At 51.8% G+C, this 19,104-nt stretch overlaps 1 protein-coding gene across 7 annotated transcripts in view; it reads right to left on the bottom strand.

Annotated features, from left to right (window-relative positions):
• Grb10 (growth factor receptor bound protein 10) overlaps positions 1 to 19,104 on the bottom strand; it is a 106,499-nt gene that overhangs the window by 56,363 nt on the left and 31,032 nt on the right. For all 7 annotated transcript variants that reach the window (XM_013145407.2, XM_063234361.1, XM_063234362.1 and 4 more), the window contains exon 3: positions 2,832 to 2,967. In XM_013145407.2, coding sequence (XP_013000861.1) covers positions 2,832 to 2,879 — 48 coding nt within the window. In that variant the 5' untranslated portion in view covers positions 2,880 to 2,967. The remainder of the gene's footprint in view (positions 1 to 2,831; positions 2,968 to 19,104) is intronic.

The following is a 19,104-nucleotide window of genomic DNA, read 5'->3' on the forward strand; positions in this document are numbered from 1 at the left end:
GGGGATTGCTCCCCGCCCCTTAATCTCTGGTGCTGTCTCTCTATCTGCTTCCCAGATACCATGAACTATGCAGCTCTGGTCCCCTGTGCCCTTCCACCACAATAGTCCAGCCTTGGAGCCAGCTGTCCATGGACTGAATCCCCTAAAACTATAAGCCGAATTAAACCTCTGCTCCTTTAAGCTGTGGGGCTGAGTACTGTGTCTCGGCAGTGAGAAAGCTAAGAAATTCCAGAAAGCACAGTGGTTTCTCCAAGGTGTCACTGCAGTAGGACATAGGCTATGATGGATGCTCTGTGGCCTAGATGTTTACCAGCAGGGGCTGTTGTACCCGGAGCCTTCTGGCTCAGGTGAAATAGGCACGTGCTGTCTGCCGGCCCTGAGACAGGGGCTGCATGCAGAGGCACAGGAGAGGGCCCCAGGGTAGGGGGGGATCCTTTCAGGGCTAGCTCACTCTCACCTACACTTGAGCAGGGGCAAAGTCACATTCACACGGTCCTCAAGAGAATCTAGAGAAAACGGCAAAGAAAACCCCAAGGGATGGGAGGGAATTTTTCCCTGGCACTCCTCTCTCTCTGACTTTTTATCCGCACTACCAAAGAAATGGCTTTCTTTTTATTTAGTAATCATAATGGCGGTCTTCCTGGTATTAAAATCTGAAGATGTTGAAGAAAAAATGAAGTAACAGCTCAAATTTCCCTCTGATGTCACACCGAGGGGATTACATAACTGGTTTCCCAAATGTCTTTTCAGAAAAAGCAAAGAACAATGAATTATCATGTGCACATGTCTGAAATGTGTGTGGTATTTGGGGACCTTGCAGGCTGCATTTAAATCACACAGTGGGCTCCGATGATCCTGGCTTTTAAATAGGAATCCCAATCGTAGGCCATACACGACTCCTACTTCATACATTGCTAGGTTTTCACAGCAGTCTTTGAAACTTTCTAGCTCAACAGTGAAACCTCCGCTGGCTAAGCACTTTCATGCTCTTGCAGAGCTCTTGAGTGCACGTGGAGATGGTTAAGGCTCTCAAGGCTATGGTCTAGGTCTGGCGACCCCAAGGGTCACCAGGGCTGGGGCACAGTCCACAGCACTGCAAGGACCTGGTGGAGGAAGCAAGGCGATCCAGTGGCCTGTGAAGGGGGCGTGGCAACCCCAGTCCCTTACCTCTCTTGCTTCATGGCTGCCTCAAGGTGAACCAGCCCATCTACTATGATGCGCAGTGGCACCGTAGGTGCAGAGCACACAGGCCAAGGGACCATGGACTGGAACCTCTGTAACCGTGAGCCACAATAAGCTCCTTTCAAGTCATCACCATGAACATCTGTGACGCTAATGGAAACCTGACAGCACAGGTGGCTTCCCATGAGGCAGGCAGAAGCCACTGTTGGGGGACCACTGTCCAGGAGGCAGGGGACACCACCAAGAACCTGCGCAGGGGTGCTGAGCAAAGATCCAGCTAGGAAGGAGTAAGCTCCTAGACTCCCCAGTTCACCAGGGTCTCCCTGTCTGCAGCCACCCCAGCAACTCCCTGCAACTCCACGGCAAATGTCACCACCCAATCTGCTCTTCAGTACCTCACTCTTTGCCTCTTAATTATAAACAATATAAGAAATATAATTATAAAACGACATTGGAAGTATAGAGTGGAATAAGATCAGCTGCTCCAAATCTGCTGACAGAGGGCTGTATGCGTGTGATCTTTGCCCATTTTTCAGACACAGGGATACACTGTGGGAATCGGATTGTGTAAACTGTCTTGTGTTTTGCTCCCAGCTGCCCTCACCCTTTGCAATGAACCTAAGAAGTGATTTTTAAGCCTTGGTAAATATCTTTTCATACTAAACCTACCATCCTAGGCGCTTTCTGGCAGTTTGCGACATCCACATCACATAAATAACGATCAAACAAATGCCTCTGGGCATAAATCTTTCCCACATTTCTGATTATTTGCTGCCAGTCCCTAGAAGTCCCAAGGCGAGGCCAAAGGTTGCCTGCGCTTTCTGCAGGACTCTGGCCACATGGGGTCAGGGTCCTCCTCACCTCACACACTCTTCTACCTGAACAGAGGTGAGGTGGCGGCTTGGTCCCACTGCCTTCCAGGAAAGGTGCTTCTTGCCAGCTGCAGGAGTGAGCTGGGTGTGGTGGCTGGAGTCCCAGCATGCAGGGTAGCTGAGGCAGGTGGAGTCAAAGCTCAGCCTAAGCAATTTAGCATGAGCTGGGCTGGGGATGTAGCTCAGTGTGAAGGCTCTAGGTTCAAGCCCCATAATCACACACCCACCCATGCACACGCACACACGCACACATGCACACACATACAAGCACGCAGAGTTCCATAGATCAATAATGGAAGTGTACTTCTTAAAACTTGGTAGACAGAAGTTTAGGATAAGAATTCTATACCCCTGAGAAGCCAAGAAAGATTTAATTGTAACAGGTTCAGCATCCTGTACCCAAAATGCTTGGGACCCCAAGTGCTTCATCTTTGTTTTTTTTTTTTATTTTTTCTTCGGATTTTGGAATATGTGCAGAGACACAGTGAGGTATCTTAGGCACGAGCCCCAGATCTAAACATGAAATTTAGTTAGGTCTCACACATACTTTATCCGCATAGCTTGAAGTCAAAATTCTTAATAATTTTGTGCCTGAAACAAAGTTTCACGGTGTGAAATTTTTCACTTGTGGCTGTATACTGGGGCTCGAAATGTACCAAATTTTGAAGCATTTGAGATTCTTGAATTTTGGGATTAGGGATCCTCAACCTGTAATCTGAAATATGATGATATTGGGAAAATAAAGCCAAAACATAAAAGACATTAGAGAAAACTCACCAGTGATCGTGGCATTAAAGCGTAATTCTTAGGTGGACGCGGTAGCATAGGTGGTAATCTCAGCACTCTGAGAGGCTGAGACAGGAGGGTAGCAAGCTGGAGCTCAGGCTGGGCAACGCAGTGACTCAGCGAGACCCTGTCTCAAAATAAAAAGCAAACAAAGACGGGGTTGTAGCTATGTGTAAAGACTCTGTGTTCAACACCAAGCACTATGGGGAAAATACCAGAAAGAATTCCTGAAGCATGGAGGGCCTGGGACAAACATCTTCCACCATTCAGAAGCAAAGAGGCGCCTGCCACGAGGTAGAGGATCAATTCCCAGACAAGACTAATAGGCCCTCTCTGCATTGGCCTGGCTCCCCATGACGGTCACTCACTCTAGCCCTGGTTGGCTTCCGGGGAGGGCAGGGCAGCCCTGTGGTTAGTGCCATCAAAGCCTTGCATGCAGGAGTCGGGTGCTGGCAAGGGCAGATGGGTCCTTCTTTGAAGGTGGAGTTTGGATCAGAACCCTCACTTGTAGGTCTGGCCCTCCCGGGAAAGGTGAAAGGGTCCCTGAATACCCCAGTCTGAGTCACAGGCCTCGATCACCACTTAATGCCAGCCCTTCCCATGGCCCCATGGTCCTACACACACTCGCTGAAGTAGACCTGGCGGCTCAGAGGGTGCATGTGGCTCTGGTCACCAAGAAGACCCAGGGAACCAGCTCTTCAGGGAGACCCAACCTTCACACCACGCGCATGAGTGCATGTTGTGATGGTTTCGGTGTCTGCAGGAAGCGACCCCCCACCAAGACCTGGGTTCCAAGATGGCCCCCAATGCATCGATGACCAACATGGCCAGAGCAAGGGCAATCTGTCACGCAGGACCCCACAGCCAGCGCAGGGTGGGCTGCGCAGGAGGACTAGGCCGCAGTGGCCCCTGCATGGGAGACCATCCCACTCGTCCCGACTCTGCCTGCTTCTCGGCTGCCATGCATTGAACAGGAAACCCGGGGCCAAGTAAGTGAGGAGACTGCTTGGTCCTAGGTCTCTGCCTTCAGGGCCCTCCCACCCAATTGGTACCCGCTCTGGGGTCAGTGTAGCACACCAGGGGTGGTGCAGGAGAGACCTATGCCTTCCCCACCCTGCAGCTGTGTGCAGTGATTCACTGGGCAGAAACATTCATAGGACAATGGTGAAGTTTGCTCTGGGACACTGATGCCCGAAGTCCATTTCTTTCCTCTTCCAACCTGTCCCGGGATGCATCTTGCCTTCACCCTGAGTGCAGCTGGGGCAAAGCACAAGGGCACCCAGCCCATGGTGTCACCAATCTAATCCCTGGGTGTGGATCCCCAGGAGACCAGAGAGCAGGCTCTCGACTGCTGGGGGGTGGGGACACAGCGTCCGTGGCTCTGTATGGTCAGTTTTGTCCTGCAGGGCAGCTGGCTCCTTCAGAATTTCAGACAGCCCTGGGAGGGAGGCAGTGGGATCTGCCATGGGTTACTTTCTGTCCCAAGCAACGGCGCCCGCTTTACTGCACTTATTACTTGTGGTTATGTTCATTCGTGTTGTGAGCCAAACACAGAAAACCTGGAGCCTCTGTGATCACAAGGCAAAGAACTTTTCTCCTGAACCCCGAAGAGGACTAGTTCAAAAGTGAAAATCCTACCGCATGAAACCTCCCAGTTTTCCCTACTTTTCTTGTACCCAGGCTCAGTGCTCTGAGGCTACGCACAGCCTCCAGGGGCCGCTGTCCTGAACTGCACACAGCAGCACCCCTGGGCTGGTGGAGCAGGGGACCGCGTCCGTTATTCGGGAGAAGGGGATCCCGCACTACAGCCTGCCTGAGCGGTCCCGTCACACACCTGTCACCTGAGGGAAATGTGCAACCGGTGAGTGCGGGGACAGCCACAGAGCCTGCCTGCATTCGCCAGGGTCTAATTTTAGAGCACTTCCATCACCCACAGAGCAGCCTCGCCCGCCCGGGCCTGTCAATCTTGACAAATAGTTTTCCCAAAATAAGCCGCCTCCACCCAGTCGGTGTGTGGCCGGGTTTCTCCGGTTTCCCATTCCAGGGAGACAGAGCGGCCTGGCGCAAAGGTGAGGGCCGCAGCTTCGTGCTGCAGGTGGGCAGCATGACCTTCGTGGGCTTGGGCTCCAGGAGACCTGGGCGGGGTGCAGGAGGAACGCGGAGCTGCGAACGCACTGGCTGCTGAGCATGCTCCAGCGGCCCCTGCCCCACTCCCTGTTACCTCCGTCTCCCCTGACCTCTGCTGCCACCTACCCCAGCCTCTCCTCCAGTGCCTCCACCATCTCATCCCTTGCTATCCACCCCCTCACCTCCACCATCGCCTCCTCCATCATCTCCACCTCCACTGACTCGTCACTTGCACTTTACCTACCCTGCACCACTACTTCCTCCTCCATCATCTCTACCTCCTCCCAAGCCAGCATCACCTCCGTCACCTCCACTGTGACTACAACCCTCCCTTCCTCATCTCCTGCCTCAACCTGCACTTCTGTGTCCCTTCCATTCCTAGCCCTCACCTCCCCCACCCCCTGCACACACCCCGCCCTCATCTCCCCCATGAGCTCCACTCACTCCCCTCCCTACCCCACTCCACCCTCTCCCTCCATCTATTCTTCCTCACATCTGCACTCTCCACCTCTGCCTACTCCACTCAGCCTTCACAAACCTCCCCTCCAGCAAAGGCTTAACAGCTGCCATGCCCATGGGCCTGGCGCCAGGCTGCTACCTGTCAGAGAGCAGCACCTGGTGCCCAGTGTGTGATCTCCAGCACCCACAGGCTGGGGAGGGGGGCGCCACGATCACCCTGGCAGACACAAGTGCAGTCACTGCACTGCAGCACATGAATAGAACTCAGAAAACAAGCAAAAGATTTCCAAATGCAATAAAATGCATTTTGATTCAGGGCCCTGAGACCTCTGGCCAACTGTGACTCATGGGCCTGCAAAGCAGGAGATTCCTGGTTTTGTCCCCTGAATATTTCCTCTGGTCACTGGCCTCTCCCATCCCAAAGTGTCTCTGCACATCCTGACCACCAGAGCCACCCGCAGGCAGAGGCCCTCCGGAAGGCAAAGGGAATCCCTCGATCTTCAAGAACCAAGTGACCCAAATCAAAAGATCAGCACACAAAATAGTAAAAGGGCAGTGTGGCATGGCAGCACGCACAGTTCTGAACTGGGAGGGGCATCTGGGGTCCTGTGCAGTTGCCATGGAGACAAGGCCCCCCATCTCTTGAGCTACAATTGCTCCTCTAAAACTGGGGTCACCCTCAGCTGGCCCTTCCCCCTGGCACCCGAGCCCCTGCAGCCAAACCAAACCCAGCTCCTGCTCACAGCTTTCGTCTTCTCTCTTAGTTCCCCAACCCTCTGCAACCGCTCCAGGAGAACCACAGCCCAGCCACACAGGTGACCCTCGTGGCAGAGCCAGCAGCACAGAGGCCAAAGGACACACTGCACTCCTTCTGCATGCAGCAGAGATGGACCTGTCCTCCTTGAGCTAGTCCAGCGACCACCTTACTACCTGTGCTTGTGTCCTAGTCGACTCGGAGAAGCCCCCAGGCTGCATCTAACAGGACCCTCGGAGTGACTCTTCCTCACCTGCTGGGCCTGAGGTCAAGGGACCATTATCTACCAGGAGCTCAGCACTTCTGAGGGAACCTCACTCTCTGCCAGATTCCTCATCTGCAAAGTCAGGCTTTTCACAATGCGAATAAACTTTCTAACTCTTAAGGCTGAGACTGTACCCCATAGAAAAGTGTTCCAAAGCTAGTCTACACCTGGAATCATGGTTAAAGACACAATTCTGGGTGCACTCTATGCATCCAGCCAATACAGAATCCAGAACTGAATGTGCCCTGTACTCCTTAGATGGCTACGACATTGAAATGGTATTACTCCCTGACCACGGGCAGGATCGGCCAGTGCCTGCTGCGGAGAGGATACAACGGGGTGAGCCATGCCAGCACCCATGCAGGTCTGGGGAGAGAAGTGAGGGGAGTTCAAGCAGACCCAGGGCTTCCAAAGGGCACAGAACTCAGCACTGTGAGGGCCAAGGTGGAGAGCCTGATGCTCCATCATGGAGCCATGCTCGGGAGATTTGCAGACAGCTCTTCAGCAGAGTGCTGGCTGTGCATGCAAGCAAAGAAACCACCACAGTCAGGGAAAGAACCACCAGAAAGAGGAAGGCAGAACCACGCCCAGAGATCCACACCCAGAGATCCAGCCGGGAGGTGGGAAAGCTTGTCAAACCTTGGTACATGACTGCTTCGAAACTCACCCAACCTGGTACTCAACACATTCAGATGGGAAAATTCTGTCCTGGTTTCATCATTTGCCTGCCTCAAGATGGGCTTCCCACTGTAACTGAAACTTTGCTATTCATCACACTGCTGGGAACTAATTAACAAATACCAAGGTGTTCCTACCACCCCACACGCAAAAGACCCTTCCTCATGATTCACTGAGCAGCTGCCAGAAGGGTCTTGTTCAATAGTGACAGCACATCTGTCCCACACTACAAGTGATTTCCAATCCAGGTAACAAAGCTTAATTACAAGCAAGCCTCAGCAGAATCAACCTGTTTCCAAGACACTTAACTCTGCCCAGAATAAAGCCCAAAATTATTATTATTTTTGAGACAGGATCTCACTGTGTAGTTCAGGCTGGCTTTGAACTCACTTTGCAGCCCAGACTGGCCTCAAACTCATGGTGTCCTCCTGCCCCAGCCTCCAGAATGCTAGGACTACAGGCATGCACCACCATGCCCTGCCTGTTAAAGCCCGAGATTACTGAAAGAATTACCTACCCCACAAAAGCTATGTGAAACTCACAATGCCTGGCATCCAAATGAAAATTACGAGGCATGGAGAGATACTATAACCCCATGATAAGAGGAATGAAGCAAGGGGGCGGATCTAGAAATATCACAGACAGCCAAAGGAGAAGACCCTATGCTAAGGCAAAAGTGAAAAATCTCTTCTGCAAGACCAGGAAGGCGGAAAGAGGAGCATGAGGCCACGAAGGGGAGAGGAGGAAGGTGATGGCATGCCAGCTCAGCCCTACAGAGGAGAAGCAGATGAGGGGGCACCAAGCACAGATTCAACACCACCTCTTGTCCTCCATCCCCCAAAACCGCCTTCCTGGACCCCACCTTGGAGGGGACCCCACCCTGGAGGGGTGGTACAAGCCAGTGCAGCAGTGAGCACTGCCATGCAGGGAGAGAGAGCTGGAGGGCTCAGGGAGGCAAGGGGCAACCCCAGCCTTGCCAGCCCTGTGTTTGCAACACTCCAGCCCCTCTTGGGCCCACCTCACAACCACACTGGGCAATGAGCTGGGGACCACAGGGCTGGCCAGCATCATCACCTGCTGCGGGGTCCAGTGGGACCCACAGAAGCTCCCTTGGGAGACAGTAGGGCAGAGCATCTAAGTGCCACAGGCGGAGAGGTGACATAGCCCTTGGATGACTGTGGAGCAGTACAGGGTGCCCACCCAGAGATCTGTCACTCAGGCAGCCCACGAAAGACATGGCACACCCACGGCCACAGGCTGCCAAACCCCCCCCACACAGGGCAGGCACAGCAGGCCAGGCCAGGGGACAGCACCATGAGTGACAGAGACAGGGCTGAAGACAGGCGCCATCCCTCTCCCCATGCAGGCCGCTGGTTTCCATCAAGCTGCACCTCGGCTCGGGCCCCTGCACCCCAGAGGGGCTCCGTCATCACCTGTACCGTCTTGGGGAGTGATGCACCCTTAGGACCAAGCCATTTCCTGGGACTCCTGACACATGGCCCTGCCGCTGTCCACCCACCGACAGGCAACACTCCGGCCTCAGAACCCCTACACACATCAGCCGCCCCCCACCCCGGGGGAGAGGTTCCTGCACAACCTTTGCTTTTTACTTTTCTTTCCTGTAATGGGGATTGAATTCATGACCCTGTGCTTGTCAGGCAGGCCCTGTGCTGCTGAGCTAAATCTCTGGCCCCCTTTATTTTTTTATTTTCTTTTTTATTTCACCCCTTGCATTACTGGGGACTGAGCCCAGGGGCTTTGCACCAAGCTACATCCTTGGCCCTTTTTGAGATAGGATCTCACTAAACTGCCAGGTTGGGCTTGAATTGGTGACTCTCTTGCCTCAGCCTCCCACAGTGCTGGGATTACAAGCCCATTTATCTTTTCAAGTGAATATTTCACCAAGATTTCCAAGGCTTGAAAAGACTGGAATCTCAATTTTACATAGAGATCTTAAAAATCACTTTAAAAGTCTCAAAAAATAATTCTACACTGCTTCAAAAAAAAAAAAAAATCAGATGGAGAGCTCATGCTAATACCCACCAGAACAGGGGCTCCCAGGTAACGAGGGTCTTTTACTTGCTAAGTGCATAGCCCAGGGCCTCACACAAGTGACCCCCAACTCTCTCCAGGATGACGCTATAAACAGAAGTGGAGAGACAACCCCCCCCCCCAGGGCCTCTGGCTGGGATATAGAGCAGCAGTGCCACCCGCGTGAGTGTGCCTGTGTGTGTGAGTGCCCGTGCGAGTCGCCCGCGGGACGTTCACGCTTGGTCTGCAGTGCTGCGGCTGCCAATCTCCTCTGATCTGTGAAACCAGGCTCCACACGCTTCCTGCCAGCGGGGACAGTCGAGTAAAAGCGAAAGTGAGGGAGGTTTCCACACCCTCCCACCTCCACGCTAAGCCTGAAAGCTGCGGCCGCAGCTACCTAGGAAGTTTTTGCAAATGGAGTTGAGCACAACAGTGCCCTTCTTCTAAGCGCTAAGGACAACGAGAAGGAAAAGCCGTAGAATCACCGCCACTAAGAGAAGAAAATCACTGGAAGAGGGACAGAGCATGGCCACGGACCCCAAACCAAGGCTGTGAGCCCAGCATGCTGGCCAAGCGGGGCCAGAACTCGGGCCCCAGGAGAATCAACAGACAGTGCCATGGGAACAACAAGGAGGAGCAGGCTGAGGACTCGGGCCGACCTGGCCCTGACCATGCAGAGGGCGCCATGTCCCAACACGGGGTCGGCTGACCTTCCCCATCAAGGGCCGAAGACCACAGTGGGTCGACTGAGACCACTGAGCTCCAACAAAACGTCATGGGCAAAACCAAGCCCTGTGCTCCGCAGGAAGATTCAGGGGCACAGCACCAAGACAGAGACGAAAGCTGCACCTCAGTACCCTGGAGCTGGAGGGGACGTCCAGTGCCCGGACGGAAGGATGTGGCCACAATATGGGGAGAAGATGGCAGTGAGTGGCTGGGACACTTCATGTCTAACAGGGCTGTGGCTGTGCCCAACTCAGAGATCAGCAGGGGAATATAGAAAGATTCCTTTCAGAAAGTCAGTAACAAAAATATTCTCACAGGTAAAACTTGCACTCAGGTTTCACTGGCATGGCATAGTTGCATGCCCCCCATGACAGTGTCTGAAGAACCCCTTCTGTGTTCTGACAGAGGAAATGCTGCTGTGATTTACAGGCATTCTAGACTTGAGGGTGAGGTACAGGGGAGTAAACCAAGCACCTTCACACTGAGCCACGGCCCCAACCCTTTACTTTTTGTTTTTTCATTGGAGACAGGGTCTTGCTAAGTTTCTATGTTACTGAGGTTAAGCTAGAACTTCTGCTCCTCCTGCCTCGGCCTCCCAGAGTGCTGGCATCCTAGGGGTGCAGCTGGAAAGTGAGCTCAGGTATGCGAAGAGAACCCCAGACGCCACTGCTCCCACACAGCAGGCTCTTGCCTCCTAGCATCTGGCCCTCCTGCCCTGGGCCCCTACCCCTTACGCCTCTCCAGAGGGACAACCTGGTCCCACTGGGGCCACCTCCTCTGCGCATCCCAGGTCCCCGTGTTCAGGTTGCTGTGGGGGACATGCCCACCCCTTGATCCTCCGTAGTTTCCAATTTTCTCCTTTTCCAACGGCTCCATGTCACCTGCCCCCACAGATGTCTGTCGGCTGGGCCCCAAGCTAGACCTAGGCGACACATAAGAATGAAATTCCTAAACTGTGGGAACCCTTGTAGAGGGTAATTTCCACGAATTTCCTGCTATCCCCACAGCAACCCCAATGGTATGAGCCCTTTTCCTACCAGGGGGAAACTGAGGTATAGGTGAGTTGCAGGATCCCTCTGAGATAGCAGAACTAGGAAGTCAGGTTAGAAAGGGCCAGCCTACACCCCACCTGGGAACTGAGTTCTCTTCCCACTGCCAGACCTTTGCTCCCATGGTGAAAGCAGAAAGCAGAAGGAACATGCATGGGTGCATTAATAGTTGCTAAAAAAAATACAGGCTGCTGGGCCATGCCTGTGGCGCTGGCCCTCGGGAGACCAGCCCCAGTTCAAGACCAGCCTGAGCAAAAAAAAAAAAAAAAAAGACCAGCCTGAGCTATAGATCGAGACCCTATTTTGGAAAAAATTAAACAAAACAAAGCAAAGCAAAAAATCACATCCCAGTAACTCCATGACTGAGCCACGTATGCGATCCAAGGAAACACTGCTGGAATTAGAAACCATTTGTGTGCTCAAGATTTTAAGAAGAATTTTTCTCTATAAAACTCTGGAGATTTCTCTAATTGCTATAATTGCAGATTGCTCAAGAATGGAGCCTACTGTAAATCATCCCGTTTTCTCAGAAATTCTGGAACTGTCATCTGATTTTCCAGGAACTCGCGATGAAGGCTGCCAAGTCTCGCTGCTGGGCTTTTACGAGAGCAACACAGTTGCCTTCAGAAGCCACCAAGGAGGAGCTCTGTCAAAGTGTGACAGATGACAGCAAGAGCCTCGTGGCATCCGGGGCCCGCAGGCCACAGCCTTGGGCACAGCGGGCCAGTCCCAGCCAGCCCGGATGCCAGTCCCGACCTGGTGTGCAATGCGGAGAAGGGAGGAGGAGACTTCGAGTGGTCAACCTTTCCTACGCCAGGATTTGTACCCGGATGGTGGCGACAGCCCCACCAGAACTTTCGGGAAGCCTCCCAGACTCGGTCCTCTGAATTTACTGGGACTGGCCATGTGGGGGAAGGATCTGGAGCTAAGCATCCCAAGGATGTGGCCCATGCCTTCCTGTCCACCCCAGTCTCGAAGAAAGAGAAGACCCTTCAGCGGGCAGCAGAAAGCAGAAAGGACGCCTTTCCTAGAGACTGCTGGCAGAGGGGACTGAACCTCATGTCTGGCAGGCTGCTGATGGTTGCTTTGTGTCTCCGGGGGAGACAGCCAGGAACACAGTGCCTCCACTCCAGCCGCTCCCCAACTGCTGGCTCCACCAGGAAACCAGAGTAGAGAGCAAAGAGATTCCTCACTGCAGCCAAGACCCAGCGGGTAGACTCTCATTGTGGTCCCCAAGACTGCAGACTCGAGCAGAAAAAGCACATGCAAGCAAGCGCACGAATCTAGGGAAGGCTTGAGTGTGCAGAAGGTGTCAAGAGTGAGGACTCCTCCAGTGGGCAGGAGGGAGGCCCTGACAGCAGGAGGTGCTGACAAGGGGAAACTGAGGCTTGCTCATCAAGCTCCTACAGGACAAGAGGAATTGAAGGGAAGGACCTGCCCAGGCTGCCAGGGAAGGAGGAATCGGACTGTATGAAGGACTCCATCCACAACAAGCAGGGGCCAGCTGGGTCAGGAGGCCAGCTCATGCCCTTTCCCGCCCCTGCCTTCAGACCTGGAGGCTCAGGTGCCCAGGGGACACCTGATGCCCTTGTCTCTACCCTGACAGCCTCACTACCAGTGGGACATAAGTCCAAATCCCTGGACCTTCGAAGGCAAAGCAAGTAGACAAGAAAAAGAAGTAAAATGCCCCCAAATTGGAAAGCTGGTTCTGTCCATAGTGGAGATCTTATACACAGAAAATCCTAGAGTCCATACTAAAAAACCATTGGAGCCGATAAATTCGGTGAAGATGTAGAACACAAATATCAACACACACACAGAGCCAGCTGGGTGTACAGATTAAGAGCAATCCAACGAGTATCTAATAAAACAATTCCATTTACAGCAGCATCAGGAATAGTAAAATATTTAGGACTAAATTTAATGTAAGAGGTATGCTGACAACTATAAAATGCTGCTAAAAGAATATAAAGACGACATAAATAAAAACATGCCCCACGTTCATGGGTAGAAGATTTAATTCTGTTAAAAGGATCTATCTACAAAGTCAATGCAATCTCTTAGTAGAATTCCACTGGCATTTTTCACAGAAATAGAAAAATATTCTGAAATATATATGGACTCTCAAGAGATCCCAAATAGTGAATTGTGAAAAAAAAACAACATTGGAGGAGCCACTGTTCCAAACCGGCTACAAGGCACAGGGCAGGGAGAGGTTGTAACATCAAAGAGAAAGCCCAGGTAGAAATCCTTGTGCCAATCAAAAGCTTTCACCCAGGCACCAGACTAGGCACTAGGGAAAGCTCACTCTTCCCGCAAATGTGAGGCTCCAGAAAACCTGGGTAACAGCAGGCGAAATAATCAAGTTGATCCTAACTGTGCCTGATAACTAAATTAACATGGATGAACCACCTATCAATAAGACTGAAAATGATGAGACTCCTACAGAGAACACAGACAGACCTTCACGACATCGGAACAAACAATGATTTTTAGGACAGGACACCTACGGCAGAGACAACAAAAGCAAAATATAAATGACACTATGCCAAAATTCAAAACTTTGGGGCACCGTTATGGCTTTAGATTGAAAATGTCCCCCGAAGTCTCTGTGTTTGCAAAGTAACTGGATCACAGGGCAGCTTACTCTTCAATGAAATTAACCCACTAAAGTGCTGTCAGGTACGGGTTCGGGGGCAGTCACCGGGGTGTGTCTCTCCATGCGTCCCGGCCGCCATGGGTTGGATGCCTTTGCCTCCTCCGCACCCCTCTGCCATCTTGCTTCTGTCTGGGAGGCGGCTGACCATGGACTGCAACTGGGACCCACATAAGCCTCTCCTCCTTGGTTGTGGGGGTCAAGTATTTGTGTTCTAGTGACAGGAAAGCAACTAAGACATGGATTGAAGGCCACGATCAAGAGGCTGAAAGAATGGTGCACAGAGTGGGACTAAATATTGGAAAACCCTTGATCCGGTAAGCAGTTAATAGCCAAAATACATAAAGAACTCTAACAACTCAGCACCGAAGCCATCCACAAACCAACTCGAAAACTGGCAAGGGACCTGAACAAACATTCTGCAAAGGACACACACGAATGGGTGGGACACGCACGCACCGTGCTCACAAGCACCAGCGACAGCTTCCCAAACCAGCAGACCCGTGCATGGCAGCTGCTTCCACAGTGAGGAGGGTTCCTCCCAAGCAGTTGCAGCATGACCAACAAAGCGTGCAGCCCCTGACTGTCCTCCCTTGACCAAAGGGACAATGCTGCCTTGCTCTGTTGGTCTACCACGTCCTTTTAATACTGCAGTATTAAACCTGCATACATTACAAAAAGTGTGATGTCTGCCGCTCTTCACTGACCTTATAAAAATTTCAATAATCTTCTTTATGAAGTTTGTATTCCTGCATTAGACTGCAGTTCAGGAAAACAGTTCACGCAAAGTCAAAAGTCGGCGGATACTAAAGTCAACATTTTGCTTCGCAATGTCAATATTTACCCTGCCCCGTCCAGCAGCCGAACTTGAACGCGGCTCTGTTCTGCTGCTATGTTTAGTTTTCCACACACAGGGCAATTCGTGCCCGTTGAGTTACAGCTCTCCCATTGTCATAAACTTGAGAAATGTCGAACTGAGGGACGCTTCTGCTGCAAAGTCCGCTGGGCGTTGCTTGAGGGACTCTGAGACCCAGAGGGCTGCAGGCGGCATTCTCTGGGACAGGGGAACTGCTCCCTGTGGGGCGCGGGCTGTGCTGGGGGGCTTACCCTCCTGCGGGAGGAGGGGCACCAGCAGGGCCCATGGGGCAGCACTGCACCACCTCTCTCCTCCACTAAGTCCCACACCAGGCTCTCTGCTCAGCTGACCAGCCACCTTCAGTGCCCACAGAGCGTCCCCAGTCTCCACTGAAATCCCACTTTGCTGACCAACGCCTGACCCACACAGCACCACCACATGCTAAGCCTTGCAATGAACCACCTGCAAACGGCTAGGCTGGGGTCTGGGTTCAAGGACAGGGACAGTGTCAGGGCTGCCCGTGCCACTCTGAGGTCCCCATTTGGCCCCATCCCTGTGGATGCCCCCAAGCTCGAGGACTGTCATCAGACCCAAGTCCCAGCTGACATGTGGGGACAGCATGGGACACTGCCCACCCAGTCCTGAGTCCATCCTGCTCAGAACCACAGTCCCCAGGCCTGTCTCACTCTCCCCCCGAGCAGCTCTGTGCCTGGCCTTCTAAGAAAAGAACCACTCAGCACGGAGCAGTGGGGCATGGCCACGGTCCCAGCACTCTGGAAGACTGAACAGGAGGCTGTGGTCTGCACAACCTGGCAAGGACCTATCTCAAAAGAAAAAGTTTTTTAAAAGGCTGGGGATGTAGCTCTGTGTGAAAGCCCTGGGTTCAACCTCACAGAAAACAGCAAAGAAAAAGAAAGCTAGAAAACCCACAGCTTGCCTGCTTATACACAAACCACTCCCGGGGGCCTTGCTGCAGTTCCCAAGCGAGACCCTGCAGAGGTCTCTGGTCACTGGCCATCTCCATGTACCCAGAGGGACACAGACCCTGTCCCTGGCTCTGTCACTCTCACTCAGGGATTCCTGAGGTCAGCAGCTTTGCTGCCCAGCACAGGCCCCTCCCTGCAAGGTCCTCCCCACTACAGCCACAGCACCCAGGCCTAGGAGCCCCTCAGAGCAGACCCTGCCCTTTCTCTCCAAGCTGCCCACTGGGGCCGGAAAAGCCCAGGGGCACAAGTGACCTTGAAATCAGTGGTTGCAAATATCATCTGCAAGAATGGGACTCATGCTCTTCCCAAAGCAGAACCCAGAGACAGAAACTTGTGATTTGGAATCAGTAACACAAGACAGTGCAACAATCAGAAGCTGAACAAGAAAAGTTCATTTCGCTGGGGATTTAGCTCAGTGGCATAAGTGCCTGCCTTGCAAGCAGACAGTCGTGAGTTCGATCCCCCGTACCGATAAAAAGGAAAAAGACCAAAAAAAAAAAAAAAAAAAAAAAAACTCTTAACATTTTAAAAAAATAAAAAAAGAAAAGTTCATTTAAAAAGGGAAATTAGAAAGACGATGCATAGAGGCATAAGCGCCTGCCTGGCAAATGCTAGGTGGTGAGTTCAATCCCTGGTTATCCCCACTCCAAAAAACAAGTCGTATAGACACATGGGACTCTGGGTCGAGGGGGCTGGGGAAGTCAAGAAGGTTCTGGAGGATGGTTACAAGGTTTCACTGATGCAGGAAAGAGAACTTTCAAATCTCAAAATAAGTCACTGCAGGATCTACCAAAAATCCTGCACCTACCATAAAAGCTGGACTCCCCTTTATATTAAGAAAACTTGGGCTGAGTGCTTGCCTTCCTGCATGAGGTCCTGGGTTCAATCCCCAGCATCACCAAAGGGAAAAAAAAATGTGAGTAATCCCCTCAATACATTAAAATAGTCACATGTAGACCTAACAACCAAACATTTGCATTCTAAATGCTAACTGCCATAAAACAAAGCTAATAGTTCAAACACTGAAGGGAAAAAGACTACAAATGAAAGGAATGAAACAAAAGTAATTTCTAACAGAACGGATGATATATGGCAGAAAATGTCAATGGTCCATTACCTCCTATTCGAGATGCTACTCAAAAATACTCTAACGCCCTACAAGAAAATGCCCAAGTCAAGCTGAAATAGAAAGTCTATTAAAAGTAATTACACAAAGGAGAGACAGAGACAGAACGGCGAGGGTATCAGAAGTGAGCACAAACATGGACAAAATAAATGCCGTGGTGGCAAAGCACCATCCAAGGCAAATGGAGACCACTGTGCGTGGCAGAAGCTGACGACAGCATGCCTGGGAACAACCAGCACACGGCCTTTCTTCTCCAAAGCGCAAACACCAAAACACGGGCGCCTGAAGGTACCAGGCGAGGGGCGTGCTTCCATATGAAGTTTACACGAAAAGCACACATGAACTGTTGGGCCTGCAGCAGAAGCAGACACTTCCTCTCCTTGTTGGAGACTCTACTCTATCCTGCAAGAACAAAGGGATGCAAAAACTGGGTAAAAAGAGCACTTAAGACTATTTGTAGTAAGGACAGATTAATGGCTAGTTATGAAAAACTGGCATTTGCAAACACTTACAAATACCTGTGAGATTATTACTGTAAAAATACTGGAGTAAACTGGCACTCGACTATAATTCCAGCACTCTGGGAAGCTAAGGTGGGAGGATCATGAGTTCAAATCCTGCCTGAGAAACTTAAGGAGACCTTGCCTCAAAAGTCACCTCTTCCTGCTGGGCTGGGGTCGCAAATCGTGCTCCACAGCACACGCGCTGACGCTGGGGCCACTGGGCATGGTGCAGGGGCTCCACACCACCACACAGCTGGAAAGTAATCACACATATGCTTAAGAAAAGCTAAACAGAGCCACTCGAGAATGAAAATCAAGCTCTGGCCTAAAGAGCTGGTCCAAGGAAGAAATGAAGACACGTCCTAGTTCAGTAATAGCCCGGGCAACCAGGACAACACAGGTGTGCAGGACTGGCAGGAGGGAGAAAGAGGAAGCGGAGGGACCCACGCCAGGATCCCGTACCTCTCATGAGGAAAGGGCTCCAGCACCAAGTCAGAAGCCCCCGTGAGCCGGAGGGAAGGAGCTAAAACTCAAGGAGAGAGCCAGACATAACTTGACTACTAAACCAATAATGGAAGACAGATCTCTTTACGGCACAACCAAGAGAAACGTACAAAATCTTGCAAAAAAAAAAAAAAAAAGCATGATTTTTTCATCAAAGAATTACTTGATAGACATTACCCAAAAAATAATTCTGGAACCTTCAGCATAATCCTAAGTCTTGTTAACCGGAACCAGAATCAACAACACTAAACCCTCAAAGAAGGAAATACTGAAGATAAACCAAGCCTTGCCCAACCTCTATCCCAAAGCAATGTCAGCCTCTAGGCTCGGGTACTCTGATCTGTTCAGGACAGACAATGGTCCCATGTTGGCTACACAGGCCCCAGCGAAGTGTGCAGATGGGCATGGGTGTGCAAACACACTCACACCCACACCACAGCCTTCACCAGGTGGGTAGAGAGGAAGGGCCGGGACTGGGCCCTGCCACAGGGAGGGCAATTGCTGGGCAGGGTTGGGGCTGCACCAAGCTCTAGGGGATGCTCGCTGTCTCCATGATGTTCATGGGGGGAAACTGGGAGAAAGATGCAGGAGAGGTCTGGGAAGTGACAAGAGGAACTAAGTAGAGGTTTAAATACAAATGGAAATGTAAGTCTCAACATAAAAAAAACTAGTTTCTCAGAATGCCGCTGGAATCCTAAGAGCCAGGCGCTCAGCGGAAACTACCCCTGCTCTGCTGTATTCCTTTAAAAGATCTTCATTTCTTCGCAAATATAAAGGGTGCCTGGCCTGACCCATTTTGGTCTTTTTCCACCATGTTATCAGCAGCTGTATTTCAGTGCCTTGCCACAGAGAGGGGCTCCATTGCTTTGAACCCCACAGTATCAGACATGAGGATCTACAGCTGACCACATGCATGAGATCATCTTTGGTTCCTGGGGTCCTTCCTCCCCAGTAGTACTGGGGATTGAATCCAGTGCTTTTTCACTGAACTCCATTGCTAGCTCTTTGCATTTTTATTTTGCGAGAAGGTCTCTCTAAATCACTAAATTCCCCAGACTGGACTCCCAGCTTGGAATGCTCCTGCCTCAGCCTCCCGAAGTGCTGAGATCACAAGTGCACAGCACCACACCAGGCCAACCTTTGGCTTTCTATTCTCAGCAGGTTGAAGAACATTTCCTTGGCATACACTCCTCAGTCGTCTATCAGCTCCTTCCACCTAAATGGCCTGGCAGCTTCCTGGCAGGGAACTGCTGATGTTCCGATCCTGGAGTGACCCTGAGTCACAGGGGAACCGGGAAGGAGCAGCTCGGTGAGCACAGCGCCACCCTGTGGCAGCCACACACCACCATCTGCCTCTGCGTGAGTCGAGCCCTAGGCTCACACTGCCTGCTACGCTCACTCAGCCCACCAGAGGACACAACACAGAAGTCGTGCCTTACCTGGGTCACTCCTGTCCGACAGCTACATAACCAGCACCCGAGCTCTGCTCTCCAAATTCCAACTGGACACCCACTGTTCCTACGACCCTGGACCCTGGTACCTGA

The sequence above is a fragment of the Cavia porcellus genome, unplaced genomic scaffold (assembly GCF_034190915.1).
Source record: "Cavia porcellus strain 051 isolate PalLab524CR breed Dunkin Hartley unplaced genomic scaffold, mCavPor4.1 scaffold_23, whole genome shotgun sequence".
In the NCBI taxonomy this organism is placed as follows: domain Eukaryota; kingdom Metazoa; phylum Chordata; class Mammalia; order Rodentia; family Caviidae; genus Cavia; species Cavia porcellus.